This window comes from Zea mays, chromosome 2 (genome assembly GCF_902167145.1).
Source record: "Zea mays cultivar B73 chromosome 2, Zm-B73-REFERENCE-NAM-5.0, whole genome shotgun sequence".
Taxonomy (NCBI): Eukaryota; Viridiplantae; Streptophyta; class Magnoliopsida; order Poales; family Poaceae; genus Zea; species Zea mays.
This window is the reverse complement of record NC_050097.1, coordinates 229,987,318-230,009,339: the sequence shown is the minus strand read 5'-3', so window position 1 is coordinate 230,009,339 and position 22,022 is coordinate 229,987,318. Positions and strand designations below refer to the sequence as shown.

The following is a 22,022-nucleotide window of genomic DNA, read 5'->3' as shown; positions in this document are numbered from 1 at the left end:
AGGGTGAGCCTCGGACAGGAACACTGCAAAAACAAAGTTAAAACTATAGACTATCCGAAGGAGAAGCTAGCACCGTCTGAGACCATGCACGGACCGTTCGGCCTCAGGCGCGCACCGTCCGACCGTTGAAAAACCAGAAAACCCCAAAGGTGACGAGTTCGGTAAAATATATTTTTAGCATCCTCACGGACCGTCCGGGGTGCACGGCCGGACCGTACGCGACTGCTTTACCTAAAATCTAACGACGCATTAAATGCTCTATAGCCGTTGATATAGCCGTTACTGCTGACCGTTGTGATTTCAGTCGTTGATGTGTAGGGGCGGACCGTCTAGACCAGGGTTGTGGTCGACAAAATTGGAGCAACAGCTAGGAAGTGGTTGTGGCTATAAATACAACCCTAACCACCACCATTCACAATATCCAAGCCTCTCATTCACTCTCATTCAATACAAGAGCATTCACTTCAACCAAAGACACATTCAAGCTTCCAAATCTCTCCAAGTTCCATAATTGTGACTAGTGATCATTAGTGATTAGTGACTTGAGAGAGTGTGATTTTGTGTCTTTTCTTATTGCTCTTGTTGCTTGGCTTTTAATCGTGCTTTCTTCTTCTCATTCTAAACTTCTCAAGTGTTTTGTAAACCAAGCGAGAGACACCTAATTGTGTGGTGATCCTTGTGGGTCTTAGTGACCCGTGTGATTAAGAAGAAGCACTCGACCAGTCTAAGTGACCGATTGAGAGAGGGAAAGGGTTGAAATAGACCCAGCCTTTGTGGCTTCCTCAACGGGGAGTAGGTTCATTGGAACCGAACCTCGGGAAACAAATCACCATGTTCATTTGTGTTGATCTTCATCACTCAATTTGTTTCTTCCCTCTCCTCTCTTTCTAAAGTTCTCTTGCTCACATTGATTTGAGTTTTCTCCCAAAGTTATCTGCATTGATTGAGCAACTCATAGCAAGAGGAACTATCTTCCGCACTCTAAATTCAATATTATTTATTTCTAACCCTAACCCCGGGTAAAGTGTGTGTTCAAAGTTTATAATTTTCAGGTTTCGCCTATTCACGCCCCCCTCTCAGCGACTTTCAATTGATATCAAAGCCCGATGCTTCATTAGAGTTTAACAACTCGAAGTGATGTCGGTAGAACACGCCAAAAGGGAGATGGTGACCAGGGAAAAGCCCGGATCTTCGGGAAAGAAGAATGAAGAAAGAACTCCATCAAAGGAGGTTGGCGACAAATAAAAGGAGCATAAGGAGGAATCCACCGGCTCCATCAAGTCACATAGGAAGGGTGACAAGAAGAAAAAGAAAATGAAAAAGGTGGTCTACTACGAGACCGATTCTTCATCACCTTCCACCTCCGGCATCGAGTCCACATCTTTGAAGCGCCAAGAGCGTAAGAAGTATAGTAAGATGCCTCTTCGCTATCCTCGCATTTCTAAACGCGCTCCTTTACTTTTTGTACCCCTAGGTAAACCACCATATTTTTATGGTGAAGATTATTGTATGTGGAGTGATAAAATGAGGAACCATCTAACCTTGCTCCATAAAAGTATATGGGATATTGTTGAGTTTGGAGCGCAGGCACCACAGGTGGGTGACGAGGACTACGACTCCGATGAGGCCGCCCAAATAAGGCACTTCAATTCCCAAACCACCTCTATACTCCTTGCTTCCTTGTATCGAGAGGAGTATAACAAGGTGCAAGGGTTGAAGAGTGCCAAAGAAATTTGGGACGTCCTCAAAACGGCGCATGAAGGGGACGAGGTGACCAAAATCACCAAGCGCGAAACGATCGAGGGAGAACTCGGTCGATTCGTCCTCAACAAATTAGAGGAGCCACAAGTAGTGTACAACCGGCTCAAGACAATGGTCAACCAAGTCTGCAACCTAAGGAGCACTAAATGGGATGACTATGAAATGGTCAAGGTTATTCTTAGATCTCTTGTCTTACGTAATCCCGCTCAAGTTCAATTAATTCGTGGAGATCCTAGATATAAACAGATGTCTCCCGCGAAGGTCATTGGCAAGTTTGTGAGCTATGAACTTATGATCAAAGACTCCAAACATATTGTCAACTTGGAGCAAGGCGCCACTTCCATGCCTGAGGCGCAACTCGTTGCTTTCAAGGCAACGGAAGAGAAGAAGGAAGAGTCTACACCAAGTAGACTCCCAATCGACGCCTCCAACCTCGACAATGAGGAAATGGCTCTTATCATCAAGAGCTTCTGGCAAATCCTCAAACAAAGGAAGTGGAAGGACTACAAACCCTGCTCCAAGAGGGTTTGCTATAGATGTGGTAAGCCCAGTCATTTTATCGCTAAATGTCCATATATACAAGTGATAGTGACAGGGACGATGACAAGAAAGGGAAGAAGAAGATGATGAAAAAGAAAAGATACTACAACAAGAAGAAGGGTAGCGAAGCGCACATGGGGCGGGAATGGGACTCCGACGAGAGCTCCACCAACTCCTCCTCCGACGAGGACGCCGCCAACATCGCTGTCAACAAAGGCCTTCTCTTCCCCAACGTGGGCCCAAAATGCCTCATGGTTAAGGATAGCAAAAGGAAGAAGGTACATTCTAGAGATACCCCCAAATACACTACTTCTGATGACGTGGGTAGCTCTAGTGATAATGATGATGATTTAACTTCTCTTTTTGCAAACCTTACCAAAGATCAAAACAAGAAAATTAATGAATTGATAGAAACCATTAACGAGAAGGATGATATCTTGGAATGCCAAGAGGACTTGCTCGTTAAGGAAAATAAGAAATTTGTTAAGCTCAAAGATGCCTATGCTCTTGAAATAGAAAAATGTGAAAACTTGTCCAAAGAACTTAATATTTGCAATGATTCAATTTCTTGTCTTAGAACTAAAAATATTAGTTTAATGGCTAAGATTGAAGAATTGAATGCTTGCAAACCCTCTACATCTACTGTTGAGCATGTCACTATTTGCACTAGATGTAGAGATGTTAATATTGATTCTATGAATGATCACCTTGCTATGATTAAAGAACAAAATGGTCACATAGCTAAATTAAGTGCTAAAATTGTCGAGCATGAACTAGAGAATGAAAAATTTAAATTTGCTCGTAGTATGCTCTATAATGGGAGACGTCCTGACATTAAGGATGGCATTGGCTTCCAACAAGGGAGCCAAAGCAACATCAAGCTTAATGCCCCTAAGAACAGACTTTCTAACTTTGTTAAGGGCAAGGCTCCCATGGTTCAGGATAGGGAAGGCAACATTTTATATCCTGAGAACTATCCTAAGCACAAAATTAGAAGAATTCATGCTAGAAAATCTTATTTTGTTTCTCATCATGCTTTTATGTATAGTAATGAGGCTTCTAGCTCTAGACATACAACTCATATCAAAATGCCTAAAAAAGATTGTTAATGCGTCCAATGAGCATAGCATGTCATTTAAGACTTTTGATGCATCATTTGTGCTTACTAACAAATCAGGCAAGGTAGTTGCCAAATATGTTGGGGGCAAACACAAGAGCCCAAAGACTTGTGTTTGGGTACCCAAGGTGCTTGTTTCTAATGTGAAAGGACCAAATACCGTTTAGGTACCTAAGAACAAGGCCTAAATTTGTTTTGTAGGTTTATGCATCCGGCAGGACAAGTTGGATAATCGATAGTGGGTGCACAAACCACATGACTGGGGTGAAAAGGATGTTCTCCTCATATGAGAAAAATGATGATCCCCAAAGAGCAATCACATTCAGGGATGGAAATCAAGGTTTGGTCAAATGTTTGGGTAAATTTGCTATATCTCCTGACCATTCCATTTCTAATGTTTTTCTTGTAGACTCTTTAGATTACAACTTGATTTCTGTTTCTCAATTATGTAAAATGGGCTACAATTGTCTATTTACTGATATTGGTGTTACCGTCTTTAGAAGAAGTGATGACTCAATAGCTTTTAAGGGAGTGTTAGATGGTCAACTATATTTGGTTGATTTCAATGATAATAATGCTAAACTAGACACTTGCTTGATTGTTAAGACTAACATGGGTTGGATCTGGCATCGTCGACTTGCTCATGTTAGAATGAAGAATCTTCACAAGCTTCTAAAGGGGGAGCATATTTTAGGACTAACAAATGTTCATTTTAAGAAAGACAAGATTTGTAGCGCATATCAAGCAGGGAAGCAAGTTGGAGTTCATCATCCACACAAGAACATCATGACGACCGAGAGGCCGCTTGAGCTACTCCACATGGATCTATTCGACCCGATAGCTTACATAAGCATCGACAGGAGTAAGTACTGCCTTATAATTGTGGATGATTATTCTCGCTTCACTTGGGTGTTCTTTTTGTAGCAAAATCTCAAACCCAAGAGACATTAAATACATTCTTGAGACATACTCAAAATGAGTTCGGATTAAGAATAAAAAGATTAGAAGCGACAATGGAACGGAGTTCAAGAACTCTCAAATTGAAGGGTTTCTTGAGGAGGAGGGCATCAAGCATGAGTTCTCTTCTCCCTACACACCTCAACAAAATGGTGTTGTGGAGAGAAAGAATAGAACTCTCTTGGATATGGCGAGGACCATGCTTGATGAGTTCTCGAGTTGCTCATTTTTGTGAACATTACTCTTTTGTGTCTTCTATTGAGCCATACAGGACAGAGGATGCACTAAGAGACCCGGTCTGGGTGGTGGCAATGTAAGAGGAGCTCAACAACTTCACGAGGAATGAGGTATGACATTTAGTTCCATGTCCTTACAAAAATGTTGTAGGTACCAAGTGGGTATTCCGCAACAAACAAGATGAGCATGGTGTGGTGACTAGGAACAAAGCCCGACTTGTTGCCAAAGGATATTCACAAGTCGAAGGTTTGTATTTCGATGAAACATATGCACCCGTAGCTAGACTTGAGTCAATTCGTATATTACTTGCCTATGCTACTTACCATGGCTTTAAGTTGTATCAAATGGACGTGAAGAGTGCCTTCCTCAATGGCCCTATAAAGGAAGAGGTGTATGTTGAGCAACCTCCCGACTTTGAAGATAGTATCCTTCACATGTTTATAAGCTCTCAAAGGCACTTTACGGGCTCAAACAAGCCCCAAGAGCATGGTATGAATGCCTAAGAGACTTTCTTCTCACTAATGGATTTAAAGTCGATAAGGCTGACCCTACTCTCTTCACTAAAACCATTGATAAAGACTTGTTTATATGCTAAATTTATGTGGATGATATTATCTTTGGGTCTACTAACAAGTCATCTTGTGAAGAGTTTAGTAGGATTATGATACAGAAATTCGAGATGTCTATGATGGGGGAGTTGAAGTATTTCCTTGGATTTCAAATCAAGCAACTTCAAAAGGGCTCCTTCATCTGCCAAACTAAGTACATTCAAGATATACTCAAGAAGTTTGGAATGAAGAATGCCAAACCCATCAAGACACCCATGGGCACAAATGGGCATCTCGACCTCGACACGGGAGGTAAATCTCATCTCGACCTCGACACGGGAGGTAAATCTATAGATCAAAAGGTATACCAGTCGATGATAGGATCTTTAATCTATTTATGTGCTTCACGACCAGATATTATGTTATCTGTATGCATGTGTGCAAGGTTCTAGGCAGATCCTAAGGAAGTTCACCTTAGGACCGTGAAAAGAATCATGAGATATTTAGTTTATACTCCTAAGTTTGGACTCTAGTACCCAAGTGATCTAACTTTTGATCTTGTTGGGGGCCTTCTTCTTCGCCGAAGGTCCTCTAAGCAAAAACGCCTTCAGCAGGACAATATGCAAGCAGACACAAGTATATGCCGAAGCTACAATCTAGGGAGCTTCGATATGATGACACGCCTTGAGACGAAGGGCAGCACCGACTTAAAGAGAAAAAGACCGTTTAGTCCATGTTAACTTGTGTCATGTTTATAATTAGTTATCAAGGACATAAATGTAATTTCAACCGGGTTGTGTCTCGTGCCTATAAATAGGTGAATAGTAACCCCATACTGTTCACGCGGACTTGTATTCACTCGCACGTCACACTTGGATTCTTACCTTCTGTCAAACCGAAGGTACAAATGTAATTCAATATCATTAATGTTTGTTCATGGTTAATCAATAGGAATATAAATAATCTGATGATTTAAGATGATTATTCGTATTCTTTATATGTAACTCATGCTTCTGCTTTCCAATATATATTGAGATGATGAAGGTATGCCCTTCATGACCTTTGTCTGAAGATCATTATATCCTGAGGGAGATAATGCTTCGGAGGACGAAGGCCTTTAACTATTAACATTTGTGTTGCCTTGTTCTTAACTCATAGCATTTGAGAACAAGTCCCCAACAGATCTAGTCGGGTATTCCGATGCCGATTATGCCAGATGTAAAATTGATAGAAAGAGCTCATTAGGGACTTATCAGTTTTTGGGAAGATCCCTAGTGTCTTGGGCTTCAAAGAAACAAAACTCAGTAGCTCTGTCCACCGCCGAGGCAGAATATATTGCTGCAGGACATTGGTGTGCACAATTACTCTGGATGAGGCAAACCCTTAGGGACTATGGCTACAAGTTGAGCAAAGTCCCTCTGAAAGGGAAATGTGCCTTTGGGCCATTTCTAAGTATTTTGGTGATTTAGTGTCTAACACAAGTGCTTAAATGTAAAATGGTGGACAAAGAACAAACCAAGGATAAAGGTATGTTTCTCAGACTTAGTACATTGTTTTAGAGACTAATGTATTGTGTCTAAGTACTGGAAACAGGAAAAATCCAATTGGAAGTGTCTTGGCTCGAGCAGCCAAGACTCTGCTGAGTCTGGGAGCACCGGACTGTCCGGTGGTGCACCGGACAGTGTCCGGTGCGCCAGACTGACTCGGGCGAACTGGCCGCTCTCGGGAATTTACTGGCGACGTATGGCTATAATTCACTGGACTGTCTGGTGTGCACCGGACTGTCCGGTGAGCCAACGGTCGGCCGGGCCAACGGTCGGCCGTGCGATCTGTGCGGGACACGTGGCCGAGCCAACGGCTAGAAGGGGGCACCAGACTGTCCGGTGTGCACCGGACATGTCCGGTGCGCCAACGGCTCCAAGTCTGCCAACGGTCGGCTTCGCCATTTAAGGAAAGAAATCTGGCACCGGACAGTGTCCGGTGTGCACCGGACTGTCCGGTGCGCCAAACGACAGAAGGCAAGAATTGTCTTCCCAGATTGCTCTCAACGGCTCCTAGCTGCCTTGGGGCTATAAAAGGGACCCCTAGGCGCATGGAGGAGAAAACCAAGCATTCCTACAACATTCCTAAGCACCAAGACATCGATTCCGCGCATTTGGTTCATTGTGATAGCATCTAGAGCTCTTGTTGAGTTGTGAACTCATTGAATTGTGTTGCGAGCTCTTGTTGCGACTTGTGTGCGTGTTGTTGCTCTGATTTTGAGTCTTGTGTGCGTTGCTAGTTCCTCCCTTACTCCGTATTTCTTTGTGAATCTCAAGTGTAAGGGCGAGAGGCTCCAAGTTGTGGAGATTCCTCGCAAACGGGATATTGAAAGGCAAAGCAAAACACTGTGGTATTCAAGTTGGTCTTTGGACCGCTTGAGAGGGGTTGATTGCAACCCTCGTCCGTTGGGACGCCACAACGTGGAGTAGGCAAGCGTTGGTCTTGGCCGAACCACGGGATAAACCACTGTGTCATCTCTGTGATTGATCTCTTGTGGTATTGTGTTTTGTTGAGACTCCTCTCTAGCCACTTGGCGATTATTGTGCTAACACTTAATAAGTTTTTGTGGCTATAAGTTTAAGTTTCGCAGGATCACCTATTCACCCCCCCCCTCTAGGTGCTCTCAATTGGTATCAGAACCGTTCTCTTCACAAAGGGACTAATCGCCCGAAGAGATGGATCCTAAAGGGAAGGGAATCGTGATCAACGACAAGGAGAAGGAGTCCTTTGTCAACGAGCCAAGGGATGACAATTCCAACGACTCGGGCTCGGGCCACAGACGCAAAGATGGGAAGAAGAAGAAGACAAGACGCATCAAGGAGATCGTCTACTACGACAGCGATGAGTCTACTTCCTCCCAAAAGGACGACGACCACAACGAATACGAGAGAAAGAAACCGTTCAATTCGAACTTCTCTTTTGATTACTCTCGTATTCCTCAAAGTACTAATGCTCATTTATTATCTATTCCACTTGGTAAACCTCCTCATTTTGATGGAGAGGACTACGGATTTTGGAGTCACAAAATGCGTAGTCACTTGTTCTCTCTCCATCCTAGCATATGGGAGATTGTAGAAAGTGGAATGCACTTTGATAGTACGGATAGTCCCATGTTTATTAATGAACAGATTCATAAAAATGCACAAGCTACTACTGTGTTGCTAGCCTCTTTGTGCAGGGACGAGTACCATAAGGTGAGCGGCTTGGACAATACCAAGCAGATCTGGGACACCCTCAAGATCTCTCATGAGGGGAATGATGTCACCTTGCTCACCAAGATGGAGTTGGTGGAGGGCGAGCTTGGACGGTTCGCAATGATAAGGGGCGAGGAGCCAACTCAAACATACAACCGGCTCAAGACTCTTATCAACAAAATAAGGAGCTACGGAAGCACGCGATGGACGGATCACGATGTCGTCCGCCTAATGCTAAGGTCCTTTACCGTTCTTGATCCTCATTTGGTGAACAATATTCGTGAAAATCCTAGGTACACCAAGATGTCGCCCGAAGAAGTTCTTGGGAAGTTCGTAAGCGGGCGAATGATGATCAAGGAGGCAAGATATGTGGACGACGCGTTGAACGGTCCTATTCATGAGCCTCAACCCATTGCTCTCAAGGCAACGAGGAGCAAGGAGGCGCTACCGAGCAAGGTGGCGCAAGTTGAGGCGGCCGGGCTAAATAATGAGGAGATGGCCCTCATCATTAAGCGCTTCAAGACGGCACTTAAAGGTCGCAAGGGACAGCCAAGCAAGACCAAGACAAAGGAGAAGCGCTCGTGCTTCAAATGTGGTAAGATTGGTCATTTCATTGCTAACTGTCCCGATAATGAAAGTGACCAGGAAAAGGGGAACAAAAGGGAGAAGAAGAAGCATTACAAGAAGGCCAAGGGCGAGGCACATATCGGAAAGGAGTGGGATTCGGATTGCTCCTCCTCCGACTCCGACAATGAAGGACTCGCCGCCACCGCCTTCAACAAGTCATCCCTCTTCCCCAACGAGCGTCACACTTGCCTCATGGCAAGGGAGAAGAAAGTAAGCACTCATGATACTAGTACTTATGCTTCTTCAAGTGAGGATGAGTCTAGTGATGATGATGAGATAGATTACTCATGCTTATTCAAGGGATTAGATAGATCTAAAATTAATAAGATTAATGAGTTGATTGATGCTTTGAATGACAAGAATAGATTACTAGAAAAACAAGAGGATCTTTTATATGAGGAGCACGATAAATTTGTTAGTGCACAAAATTCTCTTGCTCTAGAAATTAAAAGGAATGAAATGCTCTCTAGTGAATTATCTACTTGTCATGAATCCATCTCTAAATTAAAAAGTGTTAATGATGATTTGAATGCTAAGTTAGAAATAGCTAGTAAATCAACATCTTGTGTATAAATTGTTGAAACTTGCAATAGGTGTAAAGATTTTGACATTGATGCTTGTAGTGAACACCTAGTTTCAATTTCCAAACTTAATGATGAATTAGCTAGTCTTAATGCTCAACTTAAGACTAGCAAGAGTAATTTTGATAAGCTAAAATTTGCAAGGGATGCCTACACAATTGGTAGACACCCCTCAATTAAGGATGGACTTGGCTACAAGAAGGAAGCCAAGAACTTGACAAGCCATAAGGCTCCCATCTCCGCCAAGGAGAAAGGGAAGGCCCCTATGGCTAGTAATGTGCAAAAGAACCATGCCTTTATGTACCATGATAGGAGACAATCTAGAAATGCTTATAGGAGATGTAACGCATATGATGCTTTTGATTCTCATGACATGTTTGCTTCTAGTTCTTCTTATGTGCATGATAGAAATGTTGGTAGGAGAAATGTTGTTCATAATATGCCTAGGAGAAATGTTGTTAATGTTCCTAGGAAAGTTAATGAACCCTCTACAATATATCATGCTTTAAATGCTTCCTTTGCTATTTGTAGAAAGGATAGGAAGATAGTTGCTAGGAAATTAGGGGCAAAATGCAAGGGAGACAAAACTTGCATTTGGGTCCCTAAGGATATTTGCACTAACCTTGTAGGACCCAACATGAGTTGGGTACCTAAGACCCAAGCCTAAATTTGCCTTGCAGGTTTATGCATCCGGGGGTTCAAGCTGGATTATCGACAGCGGATGCACAAACCATATGACGGGGGAGAAGAAGATGTTCAACTCCTACGTCAAGAATAAAGATTCCCAAGATTCAATTGTATTCGGTGATGGGAATCAAGGCAAGGTAAAAGGGTTAGGTAAAATTGCAATTTCTAATGAGCACTCTATCTCCAATGTGTTTTTAGTTGAGTCTCTTGGTTACAATTTGCTATCTGTTAGTCAACTATGCAAAATGGGATATAATTGTCTTTTTACAAATGTAGATGTGTCTGTCTTTAGAAGAAGTGACGGTTCACTAGCTTTTAAGGGTGTATTAGACGGCAAACTTTATTTAGTTGATTTTGCAAAAGAAGAGGCCGGTCTAGATGCATGCTTAATTGCTAAGACTAGCATGGGCTGGCTGTGGCATCGCTGCTTAGCACATGTGGGAATGAAGAACCTTCACAAGCTTCTAAAGGGAGAACACGTGATAGGTTTAACTAACGTGCAATTCGAAAAAGATAGACCTTGTGCAGCATGTCAAGCAGGTAAACAGGTGGGAGGAGCACATCACAGCAAGAATGTGATGACCACATCAAGGCCCCTGGAGCTGCTACATATGGACCTCTTCGGACCCGTCGCCTATCTAAGCATAGGAGGAAGTAAGTATGGTTTAGTTATTGTTGATGACTTTTCCCGCTTCACTTGGGTGTTCTTTTTGCAGGATAAGTCTGAAACCCAAGGGACCCTCAAGCGCTTCCTCAGGAGAGCTCAAAATGAGTTTGAGCTCAAGGTGAAGAAGATAAGGAGCGACAACGGGTCCGAGTTTAAGAACCTTCAAGTGGAGGAGTTCCTTGAGGAGGAAGGGATCAAGCACGAGTTCTCCGCTCCCTACACACCACAGCAAAATGGTGTGGTAGAGAGGAAGAACAGGACGCTAATCGATATGGCGAGGACGATGCTTGGAGAATTCAAGACCCCCGAGCATTTTTGGTCGGAAGCCGTGAACACGGCTTGCCACGCCATCAACAGGGTCTACCTTCATCGCCTCCTCAAGAAGACTTCGTATGAGCTACTAACTGGTAACAAACCCAATGTATCTTACTTTCGTGTATTTGGGAGCAAGTGCTACATTCTAGTGAAGAAGGGTAGACATTCTAAGTTTGCTCCCAAAGCGGTAGAAGGATTTTTGTTAGGTTATGATTCAAAAACAAAGGCGTATAGGGTCTTCAACAAATCATCGTGTTTGGTTGAAGTCTCTAGCGACGTTGTATTTGATGAGACTAATGGCTCTCCAAGAGAGCAAGTTGTTGATCTTGATGATGTAGATGAAGAAGACATTCCAACGGCCGCAATACGCACCATGGCGATTGGCGATGTGCGACCACAGGAACAATTGGAGCAAGATCAACCTTCTTCCTCAACTATGGTGCATCCCCCAACCCAAGATGACGAACAGGTACCTCAAGTGGAGGCGCTTGATCAAGGGGGAGCACAAGATGATCAAGTGATGGAGGAAGAAGCGCAAATGGCACCTCCAACCCAAGTTCGAACGGTGATTCAAAGGGATCATCCCGTCGACCAAATTTTGGGTGACATTAGCAAGGGAGTAACTACTCGATCTCGATTAGTTAATTTTTGTGAGCATTACTCCTTTGTCTCTTCTATTGAGCCTTTCAGGGTAGAGGAGGCCTTGCTAGATCCGGATTGGGTATTGGCCATGCAGGAGGAGCTCAACAACTTCAAAAGGAATGAAGTTTGGACACTGGTGCCTCGTTCTAAGCAAAATGTTGTGGGAACCAAGTGGGTGTTTCGCAACAAACAAGATGAGCACGGAATGGTGACGAGGAACAAGGCTCGACTTGTGGCAAAAGGTTATGCCCAAGTCGCAGGTTTGGACTTTGAGGAGACTTTTGCTCCTGTGGCTAGGCTAGAGTCCATTCGTATCTTGCTAGCATATGCCGCTCACCATTCTTTCAGGTTGTACCAAATGGATGTGAAGAGCGCTTTCCTCAATGGGCCGATCAAGGAGGAGGTGTACGTAGAGCAACCCCCTGGCTTCGAGGATGAACGGTACCCCAACCACGTGTGTAAGCTCTCTAAGGCGCTCTATGGACTTAAGCAAGCCCCAAGAGCATGGTATGAATGCCTTAGAGACTTTTTAATGGCTAATGCTTTCAAGGTTGGGAAAGCCGATCCAACTCTTTTCACTAAGACTTGCGATGGTGATCTTTTTGTGTGCCAAATTTATGTCGATGACATAATATTTGGTTCTACTAATAAAAAGTCTTGTGAAGAATTTAGCAGGGTGATGACGCAGAAATTCGAGATGTCGATGATGGGCGAGTTGAACTACTTCCTTGGGTTTCAAGTGAAGCAACTCAAGGACGGCACCTTCATCTCTCAAACAAAGTACACGCAAGACTTGCTGAAGTGGTTTGGGATGAAGGATGCCAAGCCCGCAAAGACTCCGATGGGGACCGACGGACACACCGACCTCAACAAAGGAGGTAAGTCCGTTGATCAAAAAGCATACCGGTCAATGATAGGGTCTTTACTTTATTTATGTGCTAGTAGACCGGATGTTATGCTTAGCGTATGCATGTGTGCTAGATTTCAATCCGATCCTAAGGAGTGTCACTTAGTGGCGGTGAAGCGAATTCTTAGATATTTGGTTGCTACGCCTTGCTTCGGGCTCTGGTATCCAAAGGGGTCTACCTTTGACTTGGTTGGATACTCAGATTCCGACTATGCTGGATGTAAGGTCGATAGGAAGAGTACATCAGGGACGTGCCAATTCTTAGGAAGGTCCCTGGTGTCGTGGAACTCTAAGAAACAAACCTCTGTTGCCCTATCCACCGCTGAGGCCGAGTATGTTGCCGCAGGACAGTGTTGCGCGCAATTACTTTGGATGAGGCAAACCCTCCGGGACTTTGGCTACAATCTGAGCAAAGTCCCACTCCTATGTGACAATGAGAGTGCTATCCGCATGGCGGAAAATCCTGTTGAACACAGCCGCACAAAGCACATTGACATCCGGCATCACTTTTTGAGAGACCACCAGCAAAAGGGGGATATCGAAGTGTTCCATGTCAGCTCCGAGAACCAGCTAGCCGATATCTTTACCAAGCCTCTAGATGAGAAGACCTTTTGCAGGTTGCGTAGTGAGCTAAATGTCTTAGATTCGTGGAACTTGGATTGATTTATAGCATACATGTGCTTATGCTTTTGATCATGTTCCTTATGCATTTCGTTGCTTAGTAATGGTGATCAAGTTGTACAAACACTCCCTGGACCTCACAAGTCCGTTGCAAAGTGATGCACATGTTTAGGGGGAGATGTGTTACAACTTGACCATTTGAGACTAACCATGTGCTTGAGTTTGCTTGTTTTAGTCTCAAAGGAGGCTTGAAAGGGAAAAGGTGGACTTGGACCATGAAAGACTTCCACTGCACTCCTATGAGAGGGTAACTTATTCCAAGTTCATCTTATGTACTCTTATTGTCTTTGTATTCTTATTGAAGATTTTGGTGAGGCAATGGGGTTCAAGGGCCAAGATTGATCCCGTTTTGGTGCTTGATGCCAAAGGGGGAGAAAATAAAGGCCAAAGCAATAGATGGATCAGCTACCACTTGAGAAATTTTGAAAATAGTAGATTAGAGCTTTTGGTTTGTCAAAACTCTTTTGTTGTCTCTTATGTCAAAAGTTGGCCTCTTGTGGGGAGAAGTGTTGATTATGGGAAAAAGGGGGAGTTTTTGAAATCCTTGATCAAATTTCTTTGGAAAACCTCTCATTATGTCTCTACAAGTGGATTTGACTTAGAGAGAGGAATTTGAGTTTGATTTGCAAAAACAAACCAAGTGGTGGCATAGAGTGATCCATATATGTCAAATTTGATTCAAAACAACTTTGAGTTCTTAGTTGAATTGATTTTATACTTGTTCTACTAGCTTTATATTGTGTTGGCATAAATCACCAAAAAGGGGGAGATTGAAAGGGAAATGTGCCTTTGGGCCATTTCTAAGTATTTTGGTGATTTAGTGTCTAACACAAGTGCTTAAATGTAAAATGGTGGACAAAGAATAAACCAAGGATAAAGGTATGTTTCTCAGACTTAGTACATTGTTTTAGAGACTAATGTATTGTGTCTAAGTACTGGAAACAGGAAAAATCCAATTGGAAGTGTCTTGGCTCGAGCAGCCAAGACTCTGCTGAGTCTGGGAGCACCGGACTGTCCGGTGGTGCACCGGACAGTGTCCGGTGCGCCAGACTGACTCGGGCGAACTGGCCGCTCTCGGGAATTTACTGGCGACGTATGGCTATAATTCACCGGACTGTCCGGTGAGCCAACGGTCGGCCGGGCCAACGGTCGGCCGCGCGATCTGCGCGGGACACGTGGCCGAGCCAACGGCTAGAAGGGGGCACCGGACTGTCCGGTGTGCACCGGACATGTCCGGTGCGCCAACGGCTCCAAGTCTGCCAACGGTCGGCTTCGCCATTTAAGGAAAGAAATCTGGCACCGGACAGTGTCCGGTGTGCACCGGACTGTCCGGTGCGCCAAACGACAGAAGGCAAGAATTGCCTTCCCAGATTGCTCTCAACGGCTCCTAGCTGCCTTGGGGCTATAAAAGGGACCCCTAGGCGCATGGAGGAGAAAACCAAGCATTCCTACAACATTCCTAAGCACCAAGACATCGATTCCGCGCATTTGGTTCATTGTGATAGCATCTAGAGCTCTTGTTGAGTTGTGAACTCATTGAGTTGTGTTGCGAGCTCTTGTTGCGACTTGTGTGCGTGCTGTTGCTCTGATTTTGAGTCTTGTGTGCGTTGCTAGTTCCTCCCTTACTCCGTATTTCTTTGTGAATCTCAAGTGTAAGGGCGAGAGGCTCCAAGTTGTGGAGATTCCTCGCAAACGGGATATTGAAAGGCAAAGCAAAACACCGTGGTATTCAAGTTGGTCTTTGGACCGCTTGAGAGGGGTTGATTGCAACCCTCGTCCGTTGGGACGCCACAACGTGGAGTAGGCAAGCGTTGGTCTTGGCCGAACCACGGGATAAACCACTGTGTCATCTCTGTGATTGATCTCTTGTGGTATTGTGTTTTGTTGAGACTCCTCTCTAGCCACTTGGCGATTATTGTGCTAACACTTAATAAGTTTTTGTGGCTATAAGTTTAAGTTTCGCAGGATCACCTATTCACCCCCCCCCCCTCTAGGTGCTCTCACCCTCTCCTATGTGATAATGAGAGTGTAATTCGCATGGCGGATAATCCCATTGAACACAGTCGCACTAAGACATAGACATTCGGTATCATTTTTTGAGAGATCACCAACAAAAGGGGGATATCAAAATTGCTTATGTTAGCACCCACAACCAATTAGCTGATATCTTCACCAAGCCCCTTGATGAAAAGACTTTTAGCAAGCTTAGGAATGAACTCAATATCCACGATTCTCGAAACTTTGATTGAAACTTTGCACACATTGCTCATGTATATACCTTTGATCATGTCTCTTTCATTTGGTACAAATGTATATTTCTAATTCTTCTTATGCCAAGTCTAAGACTAATGTGCTTCCATGAATATCTCTATGCTTAGTCTTAGATTGAAAGAGAAATGGAGAAATCGGCAAAGGCAAGGCTTCCACTACAACGTTGTTGGTATCATTTATCCTTTGCCCTACTCATGAACTTTCATTCATATCCTTTTTTCCAAAGGGGGAGAAATTCAAGGCCTCTAGTTATCTTCGTTTTTGGCGCTTGATGCCAAAGGGGAAGAGAGTAATAGGCCCAAAGCAAAAGGACCGCACCACCACCCTGTTTTCTAAAAACTTTTTTCCAATTTCAAATAATTTGTAAAAACCCTCTTGACAGCTAAGGGGAGAATTTCTTTAAGGGGAGCTTTTATTTTGCCAAAGGAAAAGCATTTAAAACAGGGGAGAATTTTCAAAAACTTGAAAATGTTTTTTGAAATCATATTCTTATACCATTGGATAATTGCAAAATAATTTCAAAAGATTTGCAAAAACTAGCTAAGTGGTGCAAATGTGGTTCGAAATGTTATATATATCAAATCAAACATATATGCTTAGAAATGCTTTCATTTCAAAGTAACTTATACACATCTGTCAAAATGCAAACTAGTTACATTTCTACACTTTGTATTTGCTTTGATTTGTGTTGGCATCAATCACCAAAAAGGGGAGATTGAAAGGGAAATGACCTCAACATTTTCTATAATCGATTTTGGTGTTTGACGACCATCACAAACCTTATGGACTAACCAGTTTGCCTAGTTAGTCATTTCTCAGGTGCATAAGTTCATCTACAACTATGATAAGTTGATTGTCCGGAATACTGTAGATTATTCCAGACAAGAGAAGCTTTTTGGAAAAACACCTATGCACGGACCGCCCGGGCCTTTGCGGCTGACCGTCCGCGACGCCAGGGTGAGCCTCGGACAAGAACACTGCAAAAATAGAGTTAACACTACAGACTGTCCGAAGGAGAAGTTAGCACCGTCCGAGATCAAGCGCGGACCGTTCGGCCTCAGGCGCGGACCGTCCGACCGTTGAAAACCAAAAAAACCAGAAGGTGACAGGTTCGGTAAAATGTATTTTTAGTGTCCTCGCGAACCGTCCGAGGTGCACGGGCGGACTGTCCGTGATTGCTTTATCTGACATCTGACGACACATTAAATGCACTATAGTCGTTGATATAGCTGTTACTGCTGACCATTGCGATTTCAGTCGTTGATGTGCAGGGGCGGACCGTCTAGGCCAGGGGCGCGGACTGTCCTCGATCGGCAGAATTGGAGCAACGGCTAGGAAGTGGTTGTGGCTATAAATACAACCTCAACCACCTCCATTCACAATATACAAGCCTCTCATTCACTCTCATTCAATACAAGAGCATGCACTTCAACCAAAGACACATTCAAGCTTCCAAATCTCTCTAAGTTCCATAATTGTGACTACTGATTATTAGTGATTAATGACTTGATAGAGTGTAATTTTGTGTCTTTTCTTATTGCTCTTGTTGCTTGGCTTTTAATCGTGCTTTCTTATTCTCATTCTAAACTTCTCAAGTGTTTTGTAAACCAAGCGAGAGACACCTAAGGCCTCATTTGGCAACTCAGGTAAGGGCATGGATTGAGGCCCAATACACGCCTCACGTGTAACTAGGCCCACAATAGGATCACGTTCCCCGTGCGACCTAAATATGACTTTGGCGAATCTGGTCTGGACGTGGATGTTGGGCCGATACATGCTAATACCCGGGGGACAGAAAAATCCCCACCCGAGGCGTGGAAGACACCTCGTCGTCCTCCTCGCGTGCGAGCGCCGCCACCGCGCTCACATCAGTGTCGCCTGGCGTCAGCGCATTGTGCCCTTCCCATCGAACTCTGCCGACCCCACATCTTCCCATACGAGTGGTGTTTCTCCAAGGTTCGCTGTTGGCCATATCCACGTCGTCATCCTCGATCCAGACGAGTGTGTGTGCCATATCCACAGGTCTTCGACAGATTTAGGTAAGCATCTTCATTCTTCCAGATCCCACTATTAATTCTCACGCGTCGTCGTGTTTCTAATTCATCTAGATCGTGTGTTTACCTTTCTCCCATCCTTTCTTCCTAGTTCCGCCTCACCTCCGCTTAGATCTTGGCTAGCTTCTTAAGCTTCTCTTCCTCCTGGTCGTAAAAGAGAGGGACAGAGGGAAGAGAGGGTGAGACCGAGAGGATAAGTAGAGGCCTGTTGATTTCACGACGAGAGTGTTTGGATCTTGATTTCATGTCGTCCGCAATGACCCAGGGTGAGGATAAGTAGCAGGCTGCTCGGCCTACCTCCTCATTGGCCAGAAGCTCTCCTCAGTTCTCCACTTTGCCCAGCATGAGCCTCCTCGCCTCCTCGTTGGTTTCCTATGAGGCCAGATTGAGCCAAGTAATTCTCGGCTCTCTATTTTCCTGTTATCTCAAAGGCTGAAAATATGAGAGATGAGAGATTTCAAGTGCTATTTTCTATTTTATATTCATAATGAAAATGCTATTGAAATACGAGAGGCTTCAGATTTGCTATTTTGCTATTTTATATTGTGCACTAGTGCTCCAGTAGCGCTACTTACTATGGTATTACATTGCTAAGAATTGACTATATTAAGGTATGGTTTGCTCCTAAATTTTAGTGGCATTATATATTAAGATTTGTGTATGGCGTTGCCTAGGAGATTGTCATATTGTGTATGTATGGTACATGCAAAAAGCAGCATGTTTAATCATCGTTTCTGCTCTAGCTAGCAGCTATTGTGTAATAATATATAGGTTTTTGCTAATGGGGAGATGAGCAAATTATTATTCACTAGAATAGACGAACATGTTCTTATATTCTTATTCTTCAAACATCCATTCTGTAAAATTCTTGTTTTTTATCGTTTGTTTTTCCGACTGCAATTATTTTCTATTTCTGTGTTTTCCTTTTTTCTCTATTTTTTATTTGTCAACTCTAATTACACGTGCATGCATGCTTATGAAACAGTTATTTCCTCATACAAGTCAGCAAATAATAATTAAGTTGTGAAATGGTTATTTGCAAAACTCTGAGTAAGTGATGCCTCCTGTTTATACATGTTAGCAATAATAATTAAGTTTTGCATATACGATGGCTCTTAACCTTTGATTTGTTATATTCTGAAATTTATTAGCCCATTTCTTTTTTTGTATGCTATGATATCAGATTGAATTGTGCCAAGGATAAGAAAAATGGATAAGCGAACTAGGAATAGAAGAGAAGAGGAGGACGAGGAGTTAATGCTCTTTCTTTTCCCTGCTCTTTATCTAATTACTAATGGAGGGAGAGAGAGAAAAGAGCAAGGCATGCTTCTATTCTACCTGGCAAGGAGAGACTTAAAGAGATTCTTGAAGGGCATGGGAAGAAATGTCTTGTCGCATTCCGTATGGAGCCTCGTATATTCAAAGATATAGTAACATTTCTTAGAGAAGAACACATCCTACATGACACAAGGGGTGTTACCATGGAAGAAAAACTAGGAATGTTCCTTTTCATGTTGTCCTATAATGCTAGTTATGAGTATTTACAACATGAATTCAAACATAGCGGTGAAACTATCCATCGACACATCCAATCAGTTTTCCATGTAATCCCACTCTCATGTATAGATTTGTGAAGCCCGCCACTGGAATTTCAGTTCATTGGAAGATTAGCACGGATGAACGGTTCTTTCCTTACTTCCAAAATTGCATTGGAGCTATTGATGGAACACATGTTCCAATTACCATTTCGGCAGAAAAGCAAGCCCCCTATAGGAATCGAAAAGGCACACTAAGTCAAAATGTAATGTTGGTTTGTGATTTTGACTTGAACTTCACTTTTATATCATCTGGTTGGGAGGGGTTAGCTACAGATGCTAGGGTTCTAAGGTCTGTACTACTTGCAGGATTCCATGTTCCCGAGGGAAATATTATCTTGTCGATGGAGGATATGTTAACACACCATCTGTCGGCGTTTCGAGACCGGGGGGTCCCTAGGCCGACGAGTGAAATGTCGCCGCGTGCCCCAGCCCAGATGGGTCAGCGCGAGACGGAGCGTGAAGGGGGGAATAAAGGGCAGCCGGAGCGAGAGAGGGAGGTGGAAATCCCGTGGCCTTCGTGTTTTTGTCCCGCGCCCAGGTCGGGTGCGCTTGCAGTAGGGGGTTACAAGCGTCCACGCGGGAGAGAGGAGCGAGCGGCCTCGCGCGAGCGCCTGTCCCGTCCTCTTCCCCGCGCGGCCAACCCTCTGTAAGAGGGCCCTGGTCCTTCCTTTTATAGGCGTAAGGAGAGGATCCAGGTGTACATTGGGGGGTGTAGCAGAGTGCTAACGTGTCTAGCGGAGGAGAGCTAGCGCCCTAAGTACATGCCATCGTGGCAGCCGGAGAGGTTTTGGCACCCGGTTCGTGTGGTGTCGTGGCCGTCGGAGGAGCGCTGAAGCTTGGCGGAAGGACAGTTGTCGGAGCTGTCGAGTCCTTGCTGACGTCCTCTTGCTTCCGTAAGGGGGCTGAGAGCCGCCGTCGTCATAGAGCGTGCGGGGCGCCATCATTGCTTGTCTGGCGGAGCGAGCCAGATGGGACGCCGGTCTTGTTTCCCGTAGCCTGAGTCAACTTGGGGTAGGGTAATGATGGCGCCCCCTGTTGACGTGGTCGGTCCGTGCCCTAGGTTGGGCGATGTGGAGGCTCCTTCGAGGTCGAGGTCGAGTCTGTCTTCCGAGGCCGAGGTCGAGTCCGAGCCCCTGGGTCGGGCGAGGCGGAGACCGTCGGCTGAGGCCAGGGCTGAGTCCGAGCCCTGGGGTCGGGCGAAGCGGAGTTCGTCGTCTTCCAGGGCTGCGCCCGAGTCCGAGCCCTGGGTCGGGCGGAGCAGAGTTCGCCGTCTTCCGGGGCTGAGCCCGAGTCCGAGCCCTGGGTCGGGCGGAGCGGAGTTCGCCGTCTTCCAGGGCTGAGCCCGAGTCCGAGCCCTGAGTCGGGCGGAGCGGAGTTCACCGTCTTCCGGGACTAAGCCCGAGTCCGAGCCCTGGGTCGAGCAGAGCGGAGTTCGCCGTCTTCCGGGACTGAGCCCGAGTCCGAGCCATGGGTCGGGCGGAGCGGAGTTCGCCGTCTTCCGGGGCTGAGCCCGAGTCCGAGCCCTGGGTCGGGCGGAGCGGAGTTTCCTATGGTGCCTGAGGCCGGGCCTGACTGCCTGTCAGCCTCACTCTGTCGAGCGACACAGCAGTCGGAGCGGCGCAGGCGGCGCTGTCCTTCTGTCAGGCCGGTCAGTGGAGCGGCGAAGTGACTGCGGTCACTTCGGCTCTGTCGACTGGAGGACGCGCGTCAGGATAAAGGTGTCAGGCCACCTTTGCATTAAATGCCTCTGCGATTTGGTCGGTTGGCGTGGTGATTTGGCCAGGGTTGCTTCTTGGCGAAGACTGGGCCTCGGGCGAGCCGAAAGTATGTTCGTCGCTGGAGGGGGGCCTCAGGCGAGACGGAGATCCTTCGGGGTCGGCTGCCCTTGCCCGAGGCTGGGCTCGGGCGAGGCGTGATCGAGTCCGTCGAATGGACCGGTCCCTGACTTAGTCGCACCCATCAGGCCTTTGCAGCTTTGTGCTGATGGGGGTTACCAGCTGAGAATTAGAAGTCTTGAGGGTACCCCTAATTATGGTCCCCGACAGTAGCCCTCAAGCCTCGAAGGGAGTGTTAACACTCGCTTGGAGGCTTTTGTCGCACTTTTATGCAAGGGGACCAGCCTTTCTCGGTTGCGTTTTGTTCCAGTGGGTGCGCGCGAGCGCACCCGCCGGGTGTAGCCCCCGAGGCCTCGGAGGAGTGGTTTGACTCCTCCGAGGTCTTAATGCCTCGCGCAATGCTTCGGCTGGTCTGGTCGTTCCCTCATGCGAGCTGGCTGTAGCCCGGGTGCATGATCGGGTTCCAAGTTCTCGGGCTGGTATGTTGACGCTGTCAACGGTTTGGCCAGAGCCGAGTTTGCGAGAGCAGCCCCCGAGCCTCTGCACAGGGCGAGAGGACGGTAGGGACAGACTCGACTTTTTTACATATGCCCCTGCGTCGCCTTTCCGCAAGGAGGAGGGGGGAAAGCGCCATGTTGCCCTCGGAGGGCACCGAACATGGTGTCTCCGGTGAGCTGCTGGCGGGTAATCCGAGTGGACGCCCGTGCCCCATTTGCTAGGGGTCGGCTAGAGGCCCAGAGGCGCGCCCAAAGGTACCTGCG

General features: G+C 45.5%; 1 protein-coding gene across 5 annotated transcripts in view; it reads left to right on the top strand.

The window, feature by feature from the left end:
• The first annotated feature begins 17,176 nt into the window (after nucleotides 1–17,176).
• LOC103648027 (uncharacterized) overlaps nucleotides 17,177–22,022 on the top strand; it is a 32,885-nt gene continuing 28,039 nt past the window's right edge. For 2 of the 5 annotated variants that reach the window (XM_008672529.2, XM_008672527.2), the window contains exon 1: nucleotides 17,177–17,813. In XM_008672529.2, coding sequence (XP_008670751.1) covers nucleotides 17,504–17,813 — 310 coding nt within the window. In that variant the 5' untranslated portion in view covers nucleotides 17,177–17,503. The other 3 variants (XR_563193.2, XR_563192.2, XR_563191.2) reach the window with 3 other exon arrangements.